The sequence below is a fragment of the Bos grunniens genome, chromosome 5, assembly GCF_055505025.1.
Source record: "Bos grunniens cultivar Pamir isolate PY7600 chromosome 5, Bosgru_T2T1.0, whole genome shotgun sequence".
Taxonomy (NCBI): domain Eukaryota; kingdom Metazoa; phylum Chordata; class Mammalia; order Artiodactyla; family Bovidae; genus Bos; species Bos grunniens.
The window spans coordinates 89,783,059-89,808,407 of NC_141169.1; the positions used below are offsets into that span (position 1 = coordinate 89,783,059).

At 36.7% G+C, this 25,349-nt stretch overlaps 2 protein-coding genes across 4 annotated transcripts in view; one reads left to right on the forward strand and one right to left on the reverse strand.

Annotated features, from left to right (window-relative positions):
* The window catches only part of SLCO1A2 (solute carrier organic anion transporter family member 1A2), a 113,253-nt gene continuing 87,904 nt past the window's right edge, over positions 1 to 25,349 (forward strand). Inside the window, exon 1 of one of the 2 annotated variants that reach the window (XM_086401852.1) lies at positions 1 to 352. The gene's annotated coding sequence lies outside the window, so the exon portion shown is untranslated. The remainder of the gene's footprint in view (positions 353 to 25,349) is intronic. The other variant, XM_086401853.1, reaches the window with a different exon arrangement.
* IAPP (islet amyloid polypeptide) lies at positions 18,955 to 24,562 on the reverse strand. Of its 2 annotated transcripts, XM_086401856.1 has the most exons (3): positions 24,477 to 24,562; positions 24,182 to 24,271; positions 18,955 to 19,144 (listed from the first exon to the last, which is right to left on the reverse strand). In XM_086401856.1, exons 1-3 carry the CDS (start codon positions 24,560 to 24,562, stop codon positions 18,955 to 18,957), a joined length of 366 nt encoding a protein of 121 aa, XP_086257982.1. The 2 variants fall into 2 exon arrangements, with proteins under 2 accessions (XP_086257982.1, XP_086257983.1); XM_086401857.1 differs by lacking the exon at positions 24,182 to 24,271.

The window sequence follows — 25,349 nt, forward strand, 5'->3', positions numbered from 1 at the left end:
TGCATGACTTTAAGAAGTTCGCTGTGAGTGGTTTATCTGTCCTCTGCAATTTGGATGACACAGGGACTGGTGTCCAACTCCTGCTGTAGAAGTTTAAAAGGTTGTGGGAGGATCCACCTACCAGGAGGTGGAAAGAAGAGAGGGCTACGTTCAGAAAGGAGCGACGTCCCAGTCAATTGTGGGTCAACCAGAGCTAGTTTGGGGCTGTCTTACATCTGGACTGGATTTTATGGAGCAGTGCTGAGATCCCAGTAGAAAGAGGCTAAACGTGTATGCTGCTCCTTGAAATCTGAAGGAAAAATTGTGCCTGACCAATTAGCGGAAGTGCATTTACCCTGCCAGGACACTGCAGGTGAGAGACGGTGAATGAGGGGTGGGATCGCCCAAGACCTCTGAAAGTGGCCACCAGAGAGCCATCAATTTCAAATCAATCCTGGCCAAAGGAGGCAAGGATGACATTTCCTACTTCATTAACCAACCCGCCGCCCCGCCCCCCCCCCCCCGCACGACCCTCCCCCACCACGCCCCCCACCCCCAGCCCACACCAACTCCTACAAGTTTCAAGTTTCAACTCTGCAGGAGACAAAGGCAGGCTTGTTCTACTGGGGAGGAAGAGAGGGGTGCGTGGGGATGGGGAGAGGCCGGAAGAAGCTGATAGAAAACAGAAGCAACCTGTTTATGATGATATCAGGAATGAGTATAGAATTTTAAATCTTCAAAATAGCCATTTACTTCTCATAAGTCAATAAATAAACAGAATTACATGTCGTGTATTTGAAATGAGGATAGAAAGTAGAAAATGTCTTGCTCATGCCAAGTTGCTTCAGTTGCGTCAGACTCTTTGCAACCCCAGAGAACCCTCCTCTGTCCATGGGGTCCAGGTAAGAATACTGAAGTGGGTTGCCATTTCCTTCTCCAGAGGGTCTTCTGGACCCAGGGATCAAACCCGCATCTCTTGTCTCCTAGATACTTAGAGGCAGGATGTGGACAAGATAAAAATCAAGGTTGACAACTTCACTTTTCAGTTACTTTGTTAGCAATAGAGGCAGCTGAAACATGTCAGGCTCTCAGACTGGCACTTTACATCAATCATCTCCTTTTTTGTTATATGCCAGGTGGAAGTCTAATCTTTTTAGGATCCAGCAAGAGATTTGCATATCTCCTATTTAGTCGATCTAGGAAGCCTAACAAGACTTATCAAAATGTTTTCTTGGCAGTTTCTGACTCTTCAGAGAAATTCAGGTCACTTGGATTTCAGTGTTAGAATTAATTCAAGTGCTGACAGCAGCTCTTCGGTATTCCAAATATACGATGTAAATGACAGTGTAGGACAGGTATGAAAAAACGTAGACTGAATTCTGCATTGGCTTGATTCACCAGCATTTTTGTTTCACAAATTAGAAACTTTCTGATAGCAACAATCTGTCATTTCCTCTACTTTTATGAAAATATAATGATTTTAGTGAGATGGTATAATTTTTATTTGTATTCTAAAATGGGAAAAGTGAAAGTTGCTCAGTCATGTCCAGCTCTTTGTGACTCCATGGACTATCCATGGAGTCCTCCAAGCCAGAATACTGGAGTGGGTAGCCTTTCCCTTCTCCAGGGGATCTTCCCAACTCAGGGATCAAACCCAGGTCTCCCACATTGCAGGCAGATTTGTTACTAACTGAGCTATCAGGGAAGCCCAACAGCATATGAAATACAACAATTTGTGAAAAGTCCATACAAGGCACTTCATTGTGAAAAAGCTCTGGTTTCTCTTTCTATCCACTTTCTTCCTTTTGTCTCTGTGTTTACCAGCGAGTTTACGTCATTTGTGGTTTCTAAGCTCCTGTTCTTTATGCTGTAAATCTTGTTAAAACCCATGCTAGATGAGGCTAGTTGGTTGAACTACCGATGTGAATTCAGATATTCATTCAGAATAAATTCAGAAATGTCAGACACATACACAAGTAGTGAACCTATCTTTGAATCTACTATTTTATCTTTTGTTTATTTATATGGCAGAATAAGTTGTTTATACGTGAAAGGAAGAGGGCAGAGGGTAAACTCCGTTTGAAGTTCCCATTTTCTGATCAGAGTCCCTACCAGAAAATGGTAGGCGGCTACGGTTAAATTGGACTGTAGCCTAGTAATGTCTCAATGTATCTGGAAATTATGGTCACATTTGTGGACAATTTTAAAGGTAAATTAAGTTTTAAATATATAGTCCTAGGAAAGGCTAGAAAGAAAAGTGTATAGGTGACACTAAGACATAAGCTTTTCTGGGGCAAATTTCTGGATAAAAACATATAATAAAAAGTAACTGTAATGATTATAACTATTTTCAGACAGGTAAATATTACATCCTATTGCCTTCCTGTATTACAGATGGGAAGACAATTTGCCTCAGATTACTGGTCATAGCCCAAGCTCATTCCTGGTGGTAAAGCAGTGCATTATCCATTTTAGGTGATTTAGCTCCTAAAAAACTCAAAAGTAACAAAAGAACAACATGTACTAGAGACACATAAGATTTAAAAGATTTTAAACAGCCTTGGCACATCCTGTCTTAAGACAGCCACATTTAAGCATATGTTGTGGTTCAGTCGCTAAATTGTGTCCAACTCTTTGGTGACCCCATGGACTGTAGCCCACCAGGCTCCTCTGTGCATCAGATTGTTCTATTATGGTGTTTACAATGATTAAGTACAGAAGGGTCTTTTCTATATTTGAATACACTCTAGAAAATTAATCCTACACTTGCAGACTTTCCCAGTTGTAGCTATTAGACGCTCCTAAAGCCTTGACGTGGGTTTATTTCTTTCTTCTTTTTACTCAGAAGTCTTAGAATCAAAATGGGGCACATGTGGCAGTAGTGAAGTTGTATAGTTTTTTTTTTTTTAATATCTCATGCTTTGGTTAATGCCATATCCTAGAATTTAATGAATAATAATCACAGGTAATATTTGTTAAATGTGGCTGAGACAGGTGTAATTATATTCTGAGCCTTTTTCATGAATCATCTATCTTCATATCTCTGCCAAGAAGACACACACACACACACATATATATACACATGCATGTATATGTATTTTCATATATAAATGAGGCAATTGAGGCTAAAAGAAGTTAAGAAACATATATAATGTTTTGAAAAGGAACTAGGATTTTAACAAAGGTCAGTCAGCCTGATTTTAAAAACCTTACCCTTCCCACTATACCGGTAGTCTTACCATAGTCATTTTCAGCATCTTGTTGATATTTTACTCTTCCAAAGCACAACTGGGAATTTTTAAAATGCTTAATTGTACTTTTAATATTATAACATTTGAACACATTTAGACAGTCTGTCCTGGTACAGACAGTTATTAATCCTAAACTTAAATTCAAATAAAGCTCCAGAAACTTTCAAGTAAAACTCCAGTTGTCCTGGTACTCAAAGGGTTTGGTTCTGTTTCATAGCCTCTTTTATTTTCCAGTGTCCTTTCTGCAGGAGGGATTCTGGAAGCAGAGAGTTCCTAAGGATGCAATCCTGTCTGAGGAAGTCTGAAGAAGGTTCAGAGAAACAAATGATTTCCATTGTCTTGTCCTTTTCTCTTGTCCTGCTAGCCTTTTCTACCTTGTTGGCCCAGGTTAACATTTAGGATTTTCATAACCAGAGTACAACTGGTACTTTCAATATTGTTCAGGAATAGCTGTTTGCAGGGAAATGGCTGCAAATGTATGTAGGCCCCAAAGCCCGAATACAGATATTTTAATTGGTAATCAAGGCTCCTTTATGCCTTTTTCCTCCTTGCTCCTTCTTTTTCTTTTCCTTATAGCTCTCCTCCTTTCTTCCCTAATCATTTTTTTGTGTCTGCAGGAGCGCATTCCATTTTTCTAGGCTTTTGCTCTCAGCTCCTGTTATGTGACTTCAACTAGGGTATTAGTAATACTGATAAAGATTTCCCTGTCAAGAGGGATTTGTCTTTTAATAAGAGACTCTTGAACTAAAAAGTTTTTAAAATGCAAAAGAATGAATTTCAAGTTGCAGGAAGTTTGGGAGATTAATTTGGGACATGAGTTCTTGAAACCTGCTTGTTATTCAGATAATTCCTATTTCAAAAGTGGAGGTATGTGTTCAATAAAGAAACTGAATTATCACAAGCCAGAATCTACTTTTTTTTGGCTTCTCTGGTGGCTCAGATGGTAAAGAATCTGCCAGGAGACCCAGGTTTGATCCCTGGGTGGGAAGATCCCCTGGAAATGGGAATGGCAACCCACTCCAATATTCTTGCTTGGAGAATTCCATGGACAGAGAAGCCTGGTGGGCTACAGTCACAGAGTCGGACACGATTGAGAGATTAACACGCACACGCACACACACATACACACACAGAATCTACTATTATCACAGTTATAATTGGGACCACAGCTTCCTAGCCTTCATGTAAGCTGACACTGTTCCATCTGCCCCGTATTCACACATTTATACGATAATCAGGACATTATACCCTTGAAGATGAAGAAGAGATTTTTTTTTTAATGTAAAAATCTCCAAATTTTAATTAAGACAGTTACAGGAATTCCCTGGTGGTCCAGTTGTTAGGACTCCATGCTTTCTCTGCAGAGGACCTGGGTTAAAAACGATTGGGGAAATACGATCCCACAAGCCTCTAAGCACGGCCAAAAAATAAAGATACTGCTTTAAAAAAAAGGGTCATGATAGCTTTTTAAATTGAAGTGTGATTGATTTACAATATTGCATTGGTTTTAGGTGTATGGAAAATATATATTTTGGTAGTTTTTTTAGATAATTTTCCATTATAGGTCATTATAAGATGCTGAATACAGTTCCCTGTACTATACAGTAAATTTTTGTTGCTTAAGAAAGATTTTTAAAAATTTGTCTACAATGTTTTTGATAAAATTAATTTTCCTTCTTATAATGCCTATCCATGATTTCAATTTTAAAAGTATTGAATTCATCAATATATGACTTGTTAGGTAGGAGGTAACATTGCCAGTTGCTGAAATTCTATTCCTTTAGACATTTCAGAATTTGCTCTCACTCTTTTAATCTACTTACAAGTCAGGTAATCTCTGCCAGATGTGCTGTTTCTGCATTGTCTTGAGATTTCCTTTATAGGATTTGTGTGACACTTCTTACTGAGCATAACTGTTGTTCTAAATAACAAGGAATGTTCCCACAGGGAAGAAAGAGGGGGTATTTTCAGAACCTGCATCTCGTGTAGTCCTGTCAAAGTTTTTGTAATTCTAGATGCGATAGTGTGGGACAAATGCCTTTGCATCATTGGTTATTGGAGCAGGAAAGGTATCCTGTGATACAAATCCTGTTTAGGATTTGGACAGATTATTGTCATTATCCTAGTTCTCTTTTTGTTTCTTTGAACATTTTCCCACACTGTTTTGTGCTCACTTTTGTTACCCACCTTCATGCTCCCCCCATTTCTCTCTCTTTTTCAATCCTCTGGTCTGGTTTGTTATTAATAACCAAAGTACCCATGTAATATTATATCATTTTTTGTTTGTGTAGAGTTATCATGGCCAGAATAGTTACCACTGACTGAACACGAGAGACATGCCCCACACTTCGTGTATTTCTTTCCTAATCTTTAATATAACCCTACAATTATTATTCTTATTTTACAAAGAGACTATAAGATGTCATCCTCTATCAGCTTCATCATTGTGTCATATCAGAACTTTACATTGAAGTTCACTCATTCATTTTCTTGTGCTTTATTCATGGAATATATTGATTCAGCCAAAATTGATTGAGTGCCTGTTATGTGCAAAGTTGGGATTGAAAGATTGTGGGGATTACCAAGGTAACTCACACATCCTTGTCCTATATTACAGGCTAGATGAGAAAGTAATGTCAATGCATACATAACCAAAAATACAGGCTAAATCTGTAAACTTCTTCAAGATATTCTCTAAACTCTAGCCACTAAAAGAGTATCAAATACCAAGGCAAGCTTAATAGACATGTGTTGAGTGAATGTTTCAATCAACTGACATCGGAAGAGTAATACAGATAAAAGTCTATGTAACTTAAGAAGAGAGTTTCCTTGGAGATTGTGGCATTTGAGTAAAATCTGGGTGTAAACTCCAACAGGGTGAGGGGAGGATATTGCAAGGTGAGCAAACTGTATGGGCCTAGGTGTGGAGGTGAGGGGTGTGAAATGTAGTTTGAAGTTCCATGGGAAGGACCTTCATGGACTGGCTACTGGAAGTGGGCTTATTCACTTGGTAGAATTTTCATTGAGCCATAAAAGAAAATTTTCTTAAAAGTATACAGAACAAAGAAATGAAAGTCTCAATAGAAAAGGCAATATGTTAGGAGGTTGGGATTTACATATACACACTGCTGCTGCTGCTGCTGCTAAGTCGCTTCAGTTGTGTCCGACTCTGTGCGACTCCATAGATGGCAGCCCACTAGGGTCCTCTGTCCCTGGGATTCTCCAGGCAAGAATAGTGGAGTGGGTTGCCATTTCCTTCTTCAATGCATGAAAGTGAAAAGTGAAAGTGAAGTCGCTCAGTCGTGCCCAACTCTTAGTGACCCCATGGATTGCAGCCTACTAGGCTCCTCCATCGATGGGATTTTCCAGGCAGGAGTACTAGAGTGGGGTGCTATCGCCTTCTCCAACATATACACACTACTACATGTAAAACTGGTAACCAACAAGAACCTACTGTATAGCACAAGGAGCTATACTCAATATTTTGTAAAAAAAAAAATCTGAAAAAGAATATATATATATATATACATATATTTATGTATAACTGAATCACTTTGCTCTATACCTGAAATTAACATGACATTGTACACCAACTATTATTGTTTTAATTGCTCATTCATGTCTGATTCTTTTGCAACCCCATGGACTATGGCCTGCCAGGCTCTTCTGTCCATGGAATTCTCCAGGCAAGAATACTGGAGTGGGTTGCCATTTCCTTTTCCAAGGGATCTTCCTGACCCAGGGATTGAACCTGTTTCCAGCACTGGCAGGTGGATTCTTTACCACTGAGCCACGAGGGAAGCCCACAACTCTACTTTGATATAAAAAAGATCAGTATGAGAATCTCAAGTGGATTTGGGAAGGGGAATAAAGATAAGCCTCGAGCAATCTTTCAGCATTGCAAAATTTTGATAAGTGTACTAGATTTTTCAGACTTTCAGTTGAAACCTTATAAAACAAAATAAAGCAAGAAAAAATGTGATACTGGGTAAAGATTGTTATCTTCAACAGCAAACAAGTTCTTTATATCCTGAACACAGTTTTTGCCCCATTATTCTTTTGCCTGACTTGTTTGTCCAGTTCTAAGACAAACTGATTTGGCAGGGTTCTACATAAAATAAGCTACAGTAGAAGTAAGAAAAAAAAGATTTCTGTTTGGACATGATATGGCAAAATTGCCTGGGCTTCGGAGTCTGATAAACCTCAGTCCCAGTCTTAGAATGACCGTTATTAACTGTGTGATCTTGGACAAATCAGCTCATTTTTCTTTTATAGCTGCTATCCTTTATTTTGACAGATGTGGCTTGTTATGAGAAGGCAAAGAAATCCTTGTCATTCTTATCTATTCTTATTCTTATCTATTCAGAATGAAATTTTTATATCAGCCTGTTTTTTATTCCTTGGTTTATATCAGTTATTAGTGTAACAATACCTGCTTGATGGAGTTTTATGAGGATTAACAATAGAATATATATAAAGTGTATGTAGATGGTACTTAGAAAACAGCGACTTATTTTTCCTCCTAATTCTGTCCTGATTTCTCATTTTCCTCAAAGTGCTGTGAAAGGAAGATGAGAGATTTTTACAAATCCCTGTGATTGAGGAAAGTGTTATAGCATAGTGACTAAGAGTACACTTTTGGTAGACACTATCACCCCCTAAAATTAGAAAGTAAATTCCATGAGGACAGAGGATTTTGTCAGTCTAATTTACTGAGGCATCCCCAAAACTTTATAGAGTATCTGGTACATAAGAGGTACTAAGCAAACATATGGAATGATGAAGAATTGGGTTAATATCTTGGCTCCACCGTTGACTTGGTTTGTATTTGGTATAAACTGAGGCAGAATAAGGTGAAATGATTTACCCAAGGTCAGAAAGCCTCAGTTTCTTCATCTGTAAGATAGTGATAATAATAGTATTTTTATTGAACTATCATCAGCATATAACATTAAATTGGTTTCAGGTTTTCACAGTGTAATGATTTGATTTGTGTATATATTGATAAAGATGACCACCATCAGTCTAGTTGACATCCATCACCAAACATGGTTACACATTATTTTCTCGTGATGAGAACTTTTAAAGTCTACCCTCTTATCAACTTTCAAATGTGCAATATATTATTATTCAGTCACTGTGCAGTTCATTACATCATTGCAGCTTATTTTATAATTGGAACTAACTTCATTTTACAGGGTTTTATGAGGAGTAAATGCATATGAATTTGAATGAGTTTAAAACAGCATCTGGCACATAGTGAGATTACCATAAATGAACCTCTAAATGGGAAGGCACTGGGGCTCAGAAACTAATAGGTACCATTGGAATCCTGCCAAGTACAAGCTGAGATAGAAAAATAGAAAGGGGAATTCAAAGGTAGGGTAGAATCTCTATTATTAAAAGAATATATTAACTTCTCCCTCAAACACCTTCCTGAGCTCTGCAGTGGGCAGATACCATCCTCTTCCAAAGTGTGATCCAACGCCATGTGCTGTGGCAAGGTGACCCTGTGGGAAACATATCACAGGGAAAAAGAGGGACCTTCCTCTACAAGGGAAAAGGGGGAACCAGCATTTATTGTAAGGCAAATTTGCAGCCAGAGTCTTAGCTATTCTCATCACTGACATAATCTCATTTCTTCCTCACTGCCAATCTCTTTGGTGGCTCAGACGGTAAAGAATCCGCCTGCAATATGGGAGACCTGGGTTCAATCCCTGGGTTGGGAAGATTCCCTTCAGAGAGGCATGGCAACCCACTCCAGTATTCTTGCCTGGAGAATCCTCACCAACAGAGGAGTCTGGTGGGCTACAGTCCATGGGGTCACAAAGAGTTGGACATGACTGAGAGACTAAAGTAGCAGCAGCAATCTGTGAGTTACTATTCTGCTCATGTCACACAAGAGGAGACAGAAGTCCAGAGTAACTTGATCGTAGTCACCCAAGTCGATGTGACTCCAGGCTACATATACATTTAGGATACACCCTTACTGGCTGTCGCTTGGTTTCCCCAAGCCACTTTGCTGTAGAACAAACACAAATCTCTCATCTTCCAAAGCATGGCAACTAACAGCCAAATGGGGTTTCCCTCCTCTGAGAAAGAGAAAGATTTTCTACCCCATCCCAGAAGAAATACAGTATCTTTCCTAAGACATAAAAGACTTTGGATCAATAATGATACATCAAAACTCAAATCTCTGGTTCATATGGGTTTTTTTTTTTTTCGACTTCATAAGCATTTCTACACTGTCATTATGAAGAAATGAAAATGAAAGTGTTAGTCGCTCAGTCGTATCTGATTCTTTGAGATCACACGGACTATAGCCTGCCAGATTCCTCTGTCCATAGAATTCTCCAGGCAAGAATACTGGAGTGGGTAGCCATTCTCTTCTCCAGGGACTCTTCCCAACAAAGGGATCAAACCTGAGTCTCCTGCATTGCAGGCAGATTCTTTACCATCTGAGCCATTAGGGAAGCCGCATGAAGAAATAGAAGATTTAAAATGATCAGGAGTGCTATTGACACCTCTTATACAATAAAGAAGAGGTGAAGAATTTGACTGCAATTTTTGAAGAAGCTACCATTGTTAACTTCATCCCAGCAAAGTTGTATCTCAAACCATTAGAAGATGCCCAGAAGTAGAACAGACCTTGAACGCACAATGAAATTTTCCACTGAATCTTGTTACTCAGTGATTTCTTTAGCAGAAAAAAGTCACTGTATAATAAAGGATTTCTCCCTAAGTATAAAAAGAAAACTATTAATATTAGTTGCTATGTGAATAACTGTCACAGCATAATTTAATTTTCTAAGAAATTATTGAGAGTTTTCCTAATTCCAGATAATATAGAGTGTGACAATCTTTGTAACTTTAAGAATATTAATTGCAAGCCAAATGATAAAGCTATTTTAACTCATTCACAGGTTGTTTCACAGAAAAGCATTTGGTTGTCAATATGTAAACTCTAAGCTTCTGTTTGGCTTCTAAATTGATAAATATACTTATCATGACTGCTTAATGCATTTCTTTCTTGTTTGACCAGAACTCTTAAGTTTAATTATTAAGGCATGTTTGAGTATAACAAATGAATTTCAGGTGTGTTCTGTGTATTTCTCCTGTTGAAAATTTTGCAGAACTATGACTCACTGTGTTTTTTGATATCTTATTGTGCTCTATTAATAGATATTTCAAAGCAGAAACTTTCTCAAAAAGTATAGATTAAAGAGCAGCATGTAGATGACTGACCAATGTATATCACTATGTCTTCACAAAAAAAGATCAAAAATTAATTTTCAAAGTTTTGTCAATAGGCAAAGATTGGAATTTTGTTTATAAAATTTGCTCATGAATTAAACTTGCATTGTAAATCAATCAAGGGGAAGGAATGTATGCTAGCATACATTATTTTTCCAATGCAAGAGCACTGTTCTACCAATAAAGTGAGAAACATGACCATTTGCTCCTATCTCATTCCCCCAGAAAACCCTTTATTTATGGAATTTAATTAATCCTACTTATTATGAAAATTTAGAATCTTTTTTTTTATAATTATGCTATAGAATTTAAATATTGTATAGTTGTATGGTACAATATTTAGTTTATTTGGAGATGGTATTCATTTCATAAATGGTTTCATATTTCAAATCAAGAAAACCTGTTAATGAAGATACATTTCACAGCAATTTATCAATTACTTTTAGTTACATGGTAAGACACCACTGGGATATAATGTGTTCTATCATCTTTATGATATGTTTAGAAAGCACAGTTGCTTGATTTGTTGTCAACCAAAAGATGTTGGTGGTAAATCAAGTTATTTTCAGAAGATGGGCTGTTTAGCTGTATGCCAGCACAATATCAAGAACAGAATATGGGAAGTGCTCAAGTAGTCCAAATTTTCCAGATTATGTAGATAGGCTTAACTTCTTGATTGTGAAGTAATTTGAGGAATGGAAAATGACTAAGTTGCAGTCTCTTGTCCTTAGGAACCTAGCAGTATTGAAGAGTACTGTGTCATTCACACAAATAATACAGCAATAATATACAATATTGTATATTGTATACAATAATATACAATACACAGTTGTATACAATATACAATTATATATTGTATACAATAATATACAATATAATATATAATACAGTGTTTTATGAAAATAAAATATTAATAATATAATACTCTAATATCAAACTTCTTTTTAATATTCACAGTGTGAGGAGAGCTCAGTGAGTGGGGAAATCATATTCAGTAGGGCAATGATGAAAGAGTCTTGACCTTGTTATTGAAGGACTTCAAAAGGTTGCACCACGGGTTAGTTGTTCAATTTGGAGGGAATGGAGGAATGAGCCAGAGCCTGGGAAATAAGAGGAAATGTGATGATATCGGTTAAAGAGAAACAACTAAAGCAACCAGAGAATTTGGTTCAGCGTAGGAATAGGAAATGAAATGATGTGGGGAGAAGCTGGAAAAGAGGATAGGGGTTATTTTGTGAAAGGACTTAAATGTCAGGCAAAAGGACTTGATGTATTTTTGTAGATAATAACAAGGCTTTGAAAAATTTGGTATAGAAAGACTGATTCAGTAAGAAATGTGCATTTGGAACTTGTTCTGTATCAATGTATAGAATAACAGTAAATATTGGAGGTTGGAGAACTATTTTAGCAGCCTGTTGCAGGAGTCCTGGCTTGCAGTAAAGAGGACTGGAGCTATATTACTGGCACTGGGAGAAGAAAGGAGGAACATATCTTAGTAACAGGAAAGTACTTTAGAGTACCTGTGTCTTGATGACTAATTTGAATGTGCGGGACAAGGACTTAGAGCAGTTGGTGATAATTTTAAGATTCAAGGCTGAATTATAGTGGAAGAATGGTTCTGCTACTATTAGACATCGTGGAGTCAGGAGAGAAGTATTAACAGGGTAGTTAGGTATCATGAAGGTTACCTAACTGATTGATTTTGGTTATTGTGTGTGTGTGTTTTGGTAGGCTGTAGATAATGCCACAGAAGTTTATTTCTTGATCGCACTCCATGTCCAAGACAGATGAGAGGGAATCTTTTTCTCCATGAAGCCATTCAGAGTCCCAGCTAGAGGGACACCTCATCAGGAACTGCAGTAGCAAAGGAAAGAGAAAGACTTAAAATTTTCCCATAGATTTTTAAACATATTGTCAGCCTAGATGTGAAACACATCATTTCTGCTAATATTTCGTTGGCCAGAATGAGCCTCATGGCACCACCCGAATATGAGGGAGCTGAGAACTACACGCCCTTGTATGCTCAGGAAGAAGAGGATGTTGGTGAACACTAACAGTATCTATTACACATTCAGTGAGTGTAAAGAAGATGGATTTTTCCATCACTGTGGGTTATGTGTGTGTAAAAGGGAGGATAATGGGTAGAAAAAGAAAACTTTCTCCTGCTGTATATGAAAAGCTGTCCCTGCACTCAGCCAAAGGAGGTTTAGACTCACAGGCATTTCTACTCTTAACACGACTGAGCGACTGAACTGAACTGAGCTGATTCTTTCATTTCAGCATAATATTACCAGGTAATAATATTCAAGATTGACTGGTTTGACCAAACTAATTCCTTTGTCCTAAAGTAAATAAACCTTGAATATTCATTGGAAGGACTGCTGTTAAAGCTGAAGCTCCAATACTTTGGCTACCTGATGCAAAGAACTGACTCATTGGAAAAGAAAGACCCCGATGCTGGGAAATATTGAGGGTAGGAGGAGAAGTGGGTGGGGCAGAGGATGAGATGGTTAGATAGAGTCACTGATTCAATGGACATAATTTCAGCAAACTTCAGGAGATAGTAGAGGACAGAGGAGCCTAGTGTACTATAGTCCATGGGGTCTCTAAGAGTTGGACATGACTTAGTGACTGAACAGCAATGATATTCAGGCTTCAGAGGAGTAAGAGGCTTATTGCAGAATGTTCTCTCACAATGCTCAAGAGAATTTCTGGAAGTTTTAGAAAATAAATTCTTTGTTCTGGGTCACTATTGCAATAGGAAACATAGGATCATTTGTATTTCTAAATCTTCAATAAAATTTAATTTGTAGCATGTACATAAAAGTATTTGGAAGGCTACTCAATAGCACCTGTGATTTCATGTACCACAGGCACAAGAAGAGTTGGAATAAGCTTAGTCACAAATATTTACTGTTGATATCACCAGTTACATCAATAAAGAAAAACTAATTTTTTTCACAGGGTAATTATGAGAGGCCAGGGTAAGTATTTGTTACGTTCCGTGGCATAAAGCATTCCCAACCTTTATATATTTAGATTTCTATTGGTCTATGAATGCCAAGGAAGGAAAGAATGCTGAATGTGTTCAAATGTTTCACTTTGTTAATAAATATAATGAGTAAACTTTACAATAACATCAACTATTTATATTTATTGTATCAATGTAATAAACTCTTTCCTTCTCAAAAGTCTCCTGGTTGGAGTAAGTGACATAGTAACCCTAACTCTCTCCTATTCCTCAGCACCAGAAGTCGTTAGGTTACTATATGTTAATTCTTCTTGTCTTATACCTGGGAATTGTGCACTGCTATATACAATGTCCTTGATTACTATATGAGCTCATTAAAATTTAATTAACTCTTGAAAGATAGAGTGAAAGTGAAAGTGAAGTCGTATCTGACTCTTTGCGACCCCATGGTCTGTAGCCCACCAGACTTGATTGGGGAGTTGATATAGATGTGACATGCAATGCTGTTATTTAAGGTAGACTATTATGGGACAGTTTTTAACTGAGTAAGTTTAAGAGATTGATTTAATTGTACCTTGCATATGTGCTGAGTTGCTTCAGTGGTGTCCAGCTCTTTGAGACCCTATGGACCATAGCCTGCCAAGCTCCTCTGTCCATGGGATTCTCAAAATGTTGAGCTTACATCCACTTTGAAAGGGGGCTAATAGTTGAATATCACAAATAGAATTCAATCACTCATTTATTTCAGAATGTAATTCATGACATAAAATCATTATAACTAACATCTGTTTTCTCTATACCCTCCTCTCTGAGAAAAAACCAACCAACAAAACAACAATAACAAACTCTAAAGATGATAATCTAAGGTAAATTTTATGAGGAGCAATTTTAATGTAGCAATTAACTCAGTGAGCTGGATTGTCGCTGATTGAAATGCTTCTTTTTTTTTAGTTTTTAAAAATAAAAGCTGAGCCCTGAGCAATGCATAATGCAGCATAATAGCCATTGATATGAGTTAATGATACTTCCAAAATTATGGAACTCACAGTCAGGGAGAAGCAGATACCCTGTAGGAATTTGACTTAGAGCAAAATATTTCATTTCATTTCTAGTACTGCAGGTTCCTTCAAAAAAAGGGTGGGGGGGGGAACATCACACACGTGGAACCTCTGCCAGAAAAGTCCAATTAATTAAACAAAGACAATAAGTTGCTATATAGTACATAATTTCCAGAAGTCTATAGTCTTTTAAATAAAGACAGAATTAATAGGAACACATATTGATTTTGCAGTATTCTGTATGAAAATGTGACAAAGATTTGCTGAAAGCTACTTAAACAGAATAAAGGGCATATACATTTAATATAAGCTCACTGATAATAGTTCAGTGAAACTAAGCCATGCCCGTGGGGCAACCCAAGATGGGCGGGTCATGGTGGAGAGATCTGACAGAATGTGGTCCACTGGAGAAGAGAATGGCAAACCACTTCAGTATTCTTGCCTTGAGAACCCCATGAACAGTATGAAAAGGCAGAATGATAGGATACTGAAAGAGAAACTCCCCAGGTCAGTAGGTGCCCAATATGCTACTGGAGATCAGTGGAGAAATAACTCCAGAAAGAAGGAAGGGATGGAGCCAAAGCAAAAACAATACCCAGCTGTGGATGTGACTGGTGATAGAAGCAAATTCCGGTGCTGTAAAGAGCAATATTGCATAGGAACCTGGAATGTCAGGTCCATGAATCAAGGCAAATTGGAAGTGGTCAAACAAGAGATGGCAAGAGTGAATGTCGACATTCTAGGAATCAGTGAACTGAAATGGACTGGAATGGGTGAATTTAACTCAGATGACCATTATATCTACTACTGTGGGCAGGAATCCCTCAGAAGAAATGGAGTAGCCATCATGGTCAACAAAAGAGTCCAAAATGCAGTACTTGGATGCAATCTCAAAAACGACAGAATGATCTCTTTGGTTTCCAAGGCAAACCATTCAATATCACAGTAATCCAAGTCTATGCCCCAACCAGTAATGCTGAAGAAGCTGAAGTTGAATGGTTCTATGAAGACCTACAAGACCTTTTAGAACTAACACCCAAAAAAGATGTCCTTTTCATTATAGGGGACTGGAATGCAAAAGTAGGAAGTCAAGAAACACCTGGAGTAACAGGCAAATTTGGCCTTGGAATACGGAATGAAGCAGGGCAGAGTAATAGAGTTTTGCCAAGAAAATGCACTGGTCATAACAAACACCCTCTTCCAACAACACAAGAGAAGACTCTATACATGGACATCACCAGATGGTCAACACCGAAATCAGATTGATTATATTCTTTGCAGCCCAAGATGGAGAAGGTCTATACAGTCAGCAAAAACAAGACCAGGAGCTGACTTTGGCTCAGTCCATGAACTCCTTATTGCCAAATTCAGACTTAAATTGAAGAAAGTAGGGAAAACCACTAGACCATTCAGGTATGACCTACATCAAATCCCTTATGATTATACAGTGGAAGTGAGAAATAGATTTAAGGGACTAGATCTGATAGATAGAGTGCCTGATGAGCTATGGATTGAGGTTCGTGACATTGTACAGGAGACAGGGATCAAGACCATCCCATGGAAAAGAAATGCAAAAAAGCAAAATGGCTGTCTGGGGAGGCCTTACAAATAGCTGTGAAAAGAAGAGAAGCGAAAAGCAAAGGAGAAAAGGAAAGATATGAACATCTGAATGCAGAGTTCCAAAGAATAGCAAGAAGAGATAAGAAAGCCTTCCTCAGAGATCAATGCAAAGAAATAGAGGAAAACAACAGAATGGGAAAGACTAGAGATCTCTTCAAGAAAATCAGAGATACCAAAGGAACATTTCATGTAAAGATGGGCTCAATAAAGGACAGAAATGGTATGGATCTAACAGAAGCAGAAGATATTAAGAAGAGATGGCATATTACACAGAAGAACTGTACAAAAAAGATCTTCACGACCCACATAATCATGATGGTGTGATGACTGACTTAGAGCCAGACATCCTGGAAGGTGAAGTCAAGAGGGCCTTAGAAAGCATCATTACGAACAAAGCTAGTGGAGGTGATGGAATTCCAGTTGAGCTGTTCCAGATCCTGAAAGATGATGCTGTGAAAGTGCTGCACTTGATATGCCAGCAAATTTGGAAAACTCAGCAGTGGCCACAGGACTGGAAAAGGTCAGTTTTCGTTCCAATCCCAAAGAAAGGCAATGCCAAAGAATGCTCAAACTACCGCACAATTGCACTCGTCTCACACGCTAGTAAGGTAATGCTTAAAATTCTCCAAGCCAGGCTTCAGCAATATGTGAATGGTGAACTTCCTGATGTTCAAGCTGGTTTTAGAAAAGGCAGAGGAACCAGAGATCAAATTGCCAACATCTGCTGGATCATGGAAAAAGCAAGAGAGTTCCAGAAAAACATCTATTTCTGCTTTATTGACTATGCCAAAGCCTTTGACTGTGGGATCACAAGAAAGTGGAAAATTCTGAAAGAGATGGGAATACCAGACCACCTGATCTGCCTCTTGAGAAATTTGTATTCAGGTCAGGAAGCAACAGTTAGAACTGGACATGGAACAACAGACTGGTTCCAAATCGGAAAAGGAGTTCGTCAAGGCTGTATATTGTCACCCTGTTTATTTAATTTATATGCAGAGTACATCATGAGAAACGCTGGTGGAAGAAACACAAGCTGGAATCAAGATTGCCAGGAGAAATATCAATAACCTCAGATATGCAGATGACACCACCCTTATGGCAGAAAGTAAAGAGGAACTAAAAAGCCTCTTGATGAAAGTGAAAGTGGAGAGTGAAAAAGTTGGCTTAAAGCTCAACATTCAGAAAATGAAGATCATGGCATCTGGTCCCATCACCTCATGGGAAATAAATGGAGAAACAGTGTCAGACTTTATTTTTCTGGGCTCCAAAATCACTGCAGATGGTGACTGCAGCCATGAAATTAAAAGACGCTTACTCCTTGGAAGGAAAGTTATGACCAACCTAGTTAGCATATTCAAAAGCAGAGACTTTAATTTGCCAACAAAGGTTCGTTTAGTCAAGGCTATGGTTTTTCCAGTGGTCATGTATGGATGTGAGAGTTGGACTGTGAAGAAGGCTGAGCACTGAAGAATTGATGCTTTTGAACTATGGTGTTGGAGAAGACTCTTGAGAGTCCCTTGGACTGCAAGGAGATCCAACCAGTTCATTCTAAAGGAGATCAGCCCTGGGATTTCTTTGGAAGGAATGATGCTAAAGCTGAAACTCCAATACTTTGGCCATCTCATGTGAAGAGTTGACTCATTGGAAAAGAATCTGATGCTGGGAGGGATTGGGGGCAAGAGGAGAAGGGGACGACAGAGGATGAGATGGCTAGATGGCATCACTGACTCGATGGACGTGAGTCTGAGTGAACTCTGGGAGTTGGCAATGGACAGGGAGGCCTGGCGTGCTGCGATTCATGGGGTCGCAAAGAGTCGGACAGGACTGAGCGACTGATGTGATCTGATAATAGCAGACAATAAAACTCTCAGGGACATTTTTTTTTTATTTGTCTTATTTATTTAGTTTTAAACTTTTAATTTTGTTTTGGGGTATAGCCGATTAACAGTGTTATGACAGTTTCAGGGGAACAGCTAAGGGACTCAGCCACGCATATGTATGTATCTGTTTTCCTCCAAACTCCCCTCCCATCCAGGCTACCACATAATACTGAGCAGAGCTCTATGTGCTATACAGTAGGTCCTGTTAGTTATCCATTTTAAATATAGCAGTGTGTACAGAGACATTTCTTTTTTAATTTTGAAATAACCTCTTAGTACCAGCAAGTACAACAAAAAAACAGAATTAAAAAAGAGTATTTTGACTGAGTCAGGAGAAGGCTTTAATTTATTTTGTAAGTAAACTCTTCATACCAGCAAATGCAATAAAAAACAGAGTTAAAAAAAATATTTTGACTGAGTCAGCAGCAGGCTTTTATTTTTTTAAATAGCATTTTATGTCATTTCAGAAATCTAATGCAAAAAAGGATTGCTTAACAAGGATACTTACAATTGCTAGTTTTCTAGTGTTTATAATCATAACTTTATTTTTAGTGTCTAATAATTTATCGAGTTTATCAAATTTCAATGATCAAGTATCAAGTTTATCAATTTATCAAGTTTCCAACAACCATTTTATAAAACGCAGGTAGGTCATAAAGTTACAGGCAAAAGAAACAACTTTTAAAAAGTATTTTAAAAATAAACACTACAGCAAGAACATTTCATTTTTAAAGACACTGCCTTTTTATTATGGGATCTTAATCAATTAGTATTAATTTAAGCAATTCTTAACATGGCATTTTATATGCGTTAGCAACAAACATGGGATGCAGAGATTCATATATTCATTCTAGTAACGAAGAGGTACTGTTAAATAACAAATCACTGGAGTAGTTATATAATACATTAAAGCAATAAGAGCTGTAGAGGAGCACTGACCTCTAAATGGGCAAGTAACTCAATGGTTCTCTCTTTAAGATCTCAACTTTTTTCCTCTTGCCATATGTATTGGATCCCATCTTTGTAGGTGAGGAAATGGCACCAAGTTTGTTGCTGGATGGAGCTAAAAAATTTGCCAGGCGTTGAGTCTCACAAGTGGCAGTGCCGCATTTCCGCTTTTCCATCTGATGACTGGTGACAGTGAGCAAATTTGAACGGTTAGAAACTTAGAGTCAGGATTGGATACAACTATCTCTGTGACATCACATATCTCATGTTGATGAAAACGAAAGGAAACATCCTCACGTCAGTAACTCAGTGTTTTGGTTTGTAAAATACTTGGATGATTTGATCAAGTTTCTGGACACCCTGAAGATGCAGCTTAGAAATCATATAGCAAACCCTCTGTTATAGTTAATGTTGAATTTCCCAGTGTAATTTTTTTCTTTGGCAATTCAGAATATATTCCAGATAATGATAATAGAAGTTTTTTTTTTTTGTCTTATATTCTTTTAAATATTGATTAATCTATTTCCCTCATAGCTCAGTTGGTAAAGAATCTGCCTGCAACACAGGAGACCTGGGTTTGATCCCTGGGTTGGGAAGATCCCCTGGAGATGGAAAGGGCAATCCACTCCAGTACTCTTGCCTGGAGAATCCCATGGATAGAGGAGTCTGGCAGGCTACAGTCCATGGGGTCTCAAGAGTTGGATAAGACTTAGTGACTAAACCACCACCACCAATCTATTTCCCAAATTTTTAAAAAAGGTCTTGAATTGCAAATTATGTATGTAATCTGGAATATGTGAATTTAAATATATATATATATATTCATTTCTCATACCTTTCAAACAAGAATTAAGCAGTGTTAGTTAATTTTTGTTAAGTTTCTTGATTTCACTGAATTGACAGTGTTGACAAATGTCAGGTATTATTTCAAGGGAATAAAATTTACCACCTATTCAGGTACTCTAACTACTGTAGTGTGGAAATTCTATTACTATTAGCATAAATACATGAAGATTACTATGTCCCTGCTATGTACTATGTTCCTATATTCTCAACAATTTTAATGATAGGTTAAATGTTAAAACCAAAAGGCTTTTTGTGTCAATGGTATTAATATTCATCATGTTCCTTCAGCCACCTGGAAAAATTGCATGATAATATTATGGATAAGTCATAAATGATAACTGTAAATAATTCATTTGAATCAACTTCTTAGTATTTAGAGAATTTATTTATATCAGTCCTATATTTTTGTACCATCTTTTGTTTTAGTGTACTGGAAATAGACACAATGATTGCTTTTTTGCTGATTATTAGGAGTTATAGGGAAATTTCAGCTCCTGTAAAAACCAAAATCTTGGTTAAACTTTGATTAAGTGTAAAGTGGGAGAGAGATACTGGTAGGAGGCTAAAAACTCAATATCCAGAAGCCAGTGTATATACATAATTTGAAGCAATATGCAATGGCTTTTATCTCAATGTGTTTATTTTGTATGGGAAGTACTTCATTATCTGCATCTTTGTATAGAGATAGCCTAAGAGTAAATATTTTAAAAACTTATGTGAAACTTTATGGTTTATACTCTCAGATATTCTCCACAGAAAATTTTTCTTACAGAATTACATGAACTGAGTATCTATTGAGCATGAGTGTATGCTGACAAACCAATTACTCAGGCAAGGAAACACACCTAGAAGTTTAATTTGTGTATGTTAGTTGTTCAGTCGTGTCCGACTCTGCAACCCCATGGGTTGTAGCCCACGAGGCTTCTCTGTCCATGGAATCTCCAGACAAGCATACTGGAGTGTGTTGCCATTCCCTTCGCCATGGGATATTCCTGACCCAGGGATTGAACCCAGGTCTCTTACATTGCAAGAAGATTCTTTATCGACTGAGCCATGAGGGAAGCCCACAGAAGCCTAATTACCTGGCTTATATATCGGTCTTATTCATATTATCTGTTTAACTCTTTCTTTTTCATATGTGGTAAGCATGGCCAATGTGCATTTTCAAAGAATGGTTTAATGCTCTTATAAAGATTGAACCAGCAATTCACACTGAACATTGAATTCTAAAAGGTGATAAACTTTTCCTGGAAAACAGTAGTAATCAGAATTTGACCCAAACATTTCAAACTAATAAATTTAAAGTAATAAAAGAAAAGTGGGTCAAATTGAGAAGGTTCAAAGGGATTTCTTTTCCAGGATATATTTGGTGAATGCCTTGAACAGAATGTGAAATACTCTTTGTGCTTAGTGATAATTGGTGAATGTTTGATAATTGGTCTCAAGGTTTGTAATAGGATTTTAAACTATCCTAACTAAAATATTCTCTAATTTGAGTTAGCTAGGAGGGTCATGATTCTACTTTAAAGAAATACAAAGAACTTTTATGTTTTTTGGTTTCATTCTTGTGAAACTGCTTTCCCAAACAGGAATTTTTATGTAAATCTGATAGGATATACCCTAAATTATCATTAAGATGGAGAAAGTTGACTGAGTTGGTTAGTGAAAGGCCCGGCACCCCAACTTTTATGTATTTTCCCTCATTGACTACCAGGCAGACATGACCTACCAGCCTACCTACCTGCTAATAACAAACACTAGTTTAAAGCAATGACCATTCACACACATGGAAATTCTTGGCTTTAAGAGAACTTATTATAGGATATTGAATATAGTTGCCTGTGCTATCCAGTAGGACTTTGTTGTTCATCTGTTTCATATATGGTAGTGTGTATCGGCTAATCTCAAACCAGTTTATCCCTCACTCACAATAGAAGATTGTTTTCTATATCTGAATCTGTTTCTGTTTCATAAATAAGTTTAATATCCTGTAACAAATGATAATGGAAAAGGACACAAAAAAGAAAAGAATATATATAGAGAATACATATATACCTATATATGTATATATATAACGGAATCACTTTGCCATACATGAAAAACTAGTACAACATTGTAAATCAACTATACTTCAATAAGAAGAGAATGTAAACAGTGATAATTATAGGCCAGATGGTAACTCTTAAATTGTCTCTCTTTAAAAACATCTCAGTTTCAGGGGCTTTTGAAACAGTTTTTAAATGGGTCTCTTATCCCAGCTCTTAATAGTTGTCTGTGGAGGTGTGTGAGTTCAGTGACTCTAGCTTGAAACTCATGTAATTATACTTTTGGTTGCTCTCTTACTATCTGCCAGGCAGATACCACTGAACCTTACTTACTACTGAGTCTTAAAAAGTTGGTGGGCAAGTATGGGATCCTTCTGCCTCACTCATGAGTGTCAAGTAACATAACCATGTTTTGGTACGGTCTGTAAAGTCTGTTACTTCTTAATCCCGTCGCATGCAGGTATAAAAGTTGAAAAAGATCTCAGATGAGATGACTGATTTTTGTGAAAAAACAATATTGAAGAATAAATCTTCATCAGCTTTATTTTTTAAAGGTGTTCAAAGTTTGAGATATTTTCTACATAGGCTTTCTCAGCTTTTTATGAGCTTTATAGAATATTATATGGTTGAATGGCTCAGGATGTTAAATTCTTCCTTTCTCTTCAAAAAACTGACCAAATATACTGATTCCAGGAAATTCAATTTCCTGAAAAGTAATTGATGAATGTTTTATAAATATTTCTAGTAATTCAAAAAGATTGTGAGACCAGCATGAAAATATAATTGTTAATAAATAACATTATGTGTTATTCTATTTCTCAGTGAAATTCACCTCATAATTAATGAATTTCCTTAAAAACATACTGGGTAAAAATAGTTAGCGGATGAATATATCTAATGAAAGAAAAGATCAAGATATAGACAGAAATCACTACATAATATCACTAATTTTTCTGTCATTGTTCAAATGTTCTGCTAGTTTACCAGAAACTTCATGGCAGGTTTAAAGTTGTTTTTATCCAGGAGAAAACCAATTGAACATTACAGTCAGTTCTGAGAAGAATGTCATAATATCACTAATATCACTACATAATATCACTAATACATAATATCACTAATTTTTCTGTCATTGTTCAAATGTTCTGCTAGTTTACCAGAAACTTCATGGCAGGTTTAAAGTTGTTTTTATCCAGGAGAAAACCAATTGAACATTACAGTCAGTTCTGAGAAGAATGTCCTGTAAACTAGGTAAGCTTTGAAATGAAAGGAAAAGAAAAATCTATGTGTACTATCTATTACACGTACGTGATTTAGCAACCTTTATGTATCACCAAAGGACCTCCACCTCAACAAAACACACCCAGAAGGGAAATAGACAAAATGCTGATAATTCTATGAGATGAGTTCTAATATGACTTAAAGAAAAGATTTTTCATGAGTAAACTTATTCTCCTTGGTCTTCAAGAGAGTTTAAATTCAGTTTTTTTTTTTTTAATTCAGTTTTATAAAACTATATGGAGTCAAAACCAATTTAGACACAAGCAAATCTTCATATTATTTATGACATATGCATGAATTTGGACTTAAGACTTTTTAAATATAGCATTTTAAGATAAATTTATTTTTTACTGGAGGATAATTGCTTTACAGAATTTTGCTGTTTTCTGTCAAACCTCAACATGAATCAGCCTAGAGGGGTGGGATGGGGAAGGAGATGGGAGGGAGTTTCAAAAAGGAGGGGATATATGTATACCTATGGACTTAAGCCTCTTTTAATAAATGGATAATAACAGTTTTAAAGGCTTTCCACTTGAAACTTGTAAATACTGCAAACATTTTCACCCTTCACAGTTTTTAAAATTCCTTAAAATTGCCATTCAAATAAAATGACACCTTTCAAAATAAGCTTTTAAAAAAAAATCCTGATGTACATGCTACTTATTGAAAACATTTTCAAGAAATATTATTTTATATTTACAGAATATTGGAAATATATTTACAGAAATATTGGAAATAGTCTCATGAAGAATAGTATTTTAATTATAATTCTGTTTCATTAACAGAGCAGTTAGCAATATAGAAAGAATCCCCTATGGACTAATGTCTTTTTAACTGGATCTTCTAAATTTAACTTCTTACCAGATTTAATTTGCCACTTGATTATTTCCTACTTAGATTTCCAGAAAGAGACGTGAAAGTTCAGGATATTGCCAGAGTTGAGAAAAATGTCTATATAAGCACACAGCAAAATTCCACCTCATATAAAATATATACTTTGAGTTTCTCCTAGTTTGCTTGAGAATTGGATTAGTATAGTAGAAGTTACTACCTTTTGGGTTTTCTTGCTTCATGTTCTGGTTCTGCTCCTTTAAGTTCCAATAGCATATTTCTTGACAAAGCTGAAACTGTCCATTCCTGTCTGTCAGAAATTTCATCAGAGAGATTTATCAGACTGACTTTATTCTTTAAAGAACATAGAATTTAAGAAACAGTGGAAAATCTTATGTACTATTCTTAAATATGACTTAGAAATCTAATGGCACAAGGGCCATTAATTACATAGCAGTATTTGATTATAATTTTTTCATACTTTCAAAAGAAACTAGGATTTTCAAGTTACTAACCTTCCAGTGGGTTTACCACCACCTTCCAGATGGTTTAATGCAACACAGAGCACAATGAGAACCACTGGCAGCTTCAAAATACCCATTGCTTCTCAAATTTTCTGAAAAGAATAATTCAGCTCTAAAATAAAGAAATCTATTGTAGCTTTGTTTAATGACATATTAAACTAGAGCCTACTTTAAAAAATCTTTTAAAAACATAATTTCCAAGGATCATAATTTTATTGATATGGTTCAGACTGCTCATGCAATTTTCAAATATTTTCAAAATTTTCCTTTACCCAGTTTCCTTCTAAAAACAATCTAGAAAATTGATATCATTATACATTATCTCTTTAGTCTTCCTTTGAAATAAGCCATACATTTAATCCCAAATTTGTTCTAATGCTAAATAAATACTAGTATGCTAGACACAGAAAATTCCTTACCTTTTAATGTCTCAGTGTCAGCAATATCAGAAAATGCCTTTGTTAGCAAGGAAGCTTCATGAAAAACCCCAAGCTTGCATCCACTGGAGCATTTACCCCCCAACCTGCTAGCCAGTAGTCCAGCTCATATATACCCTTCACACCTTTTCTAGCTCTGACATGAGACAGTTCAGAGAGACTGTGTCATTAATTTCCATTCTTACAGAGAGAAAGAGCCTTATAGATAGGAATAGCAGGTGGGTCATTATTATACTAACACATTAGTGAATGTTAACCTAGCAGATACAAAGCATCTTGGTGGAGTTAATGGTAAGTCACACACAGCAGAAGTTTGAATTTGCCATCTTTGTAAAATACCAGAGTGAATTTTCAAGGATTAAAGAGAAGTTTCTAGTAGTGTGTGTGGCATGTTCAGTCGTGTCCGACTCTTTGCAACCCCGTGGAC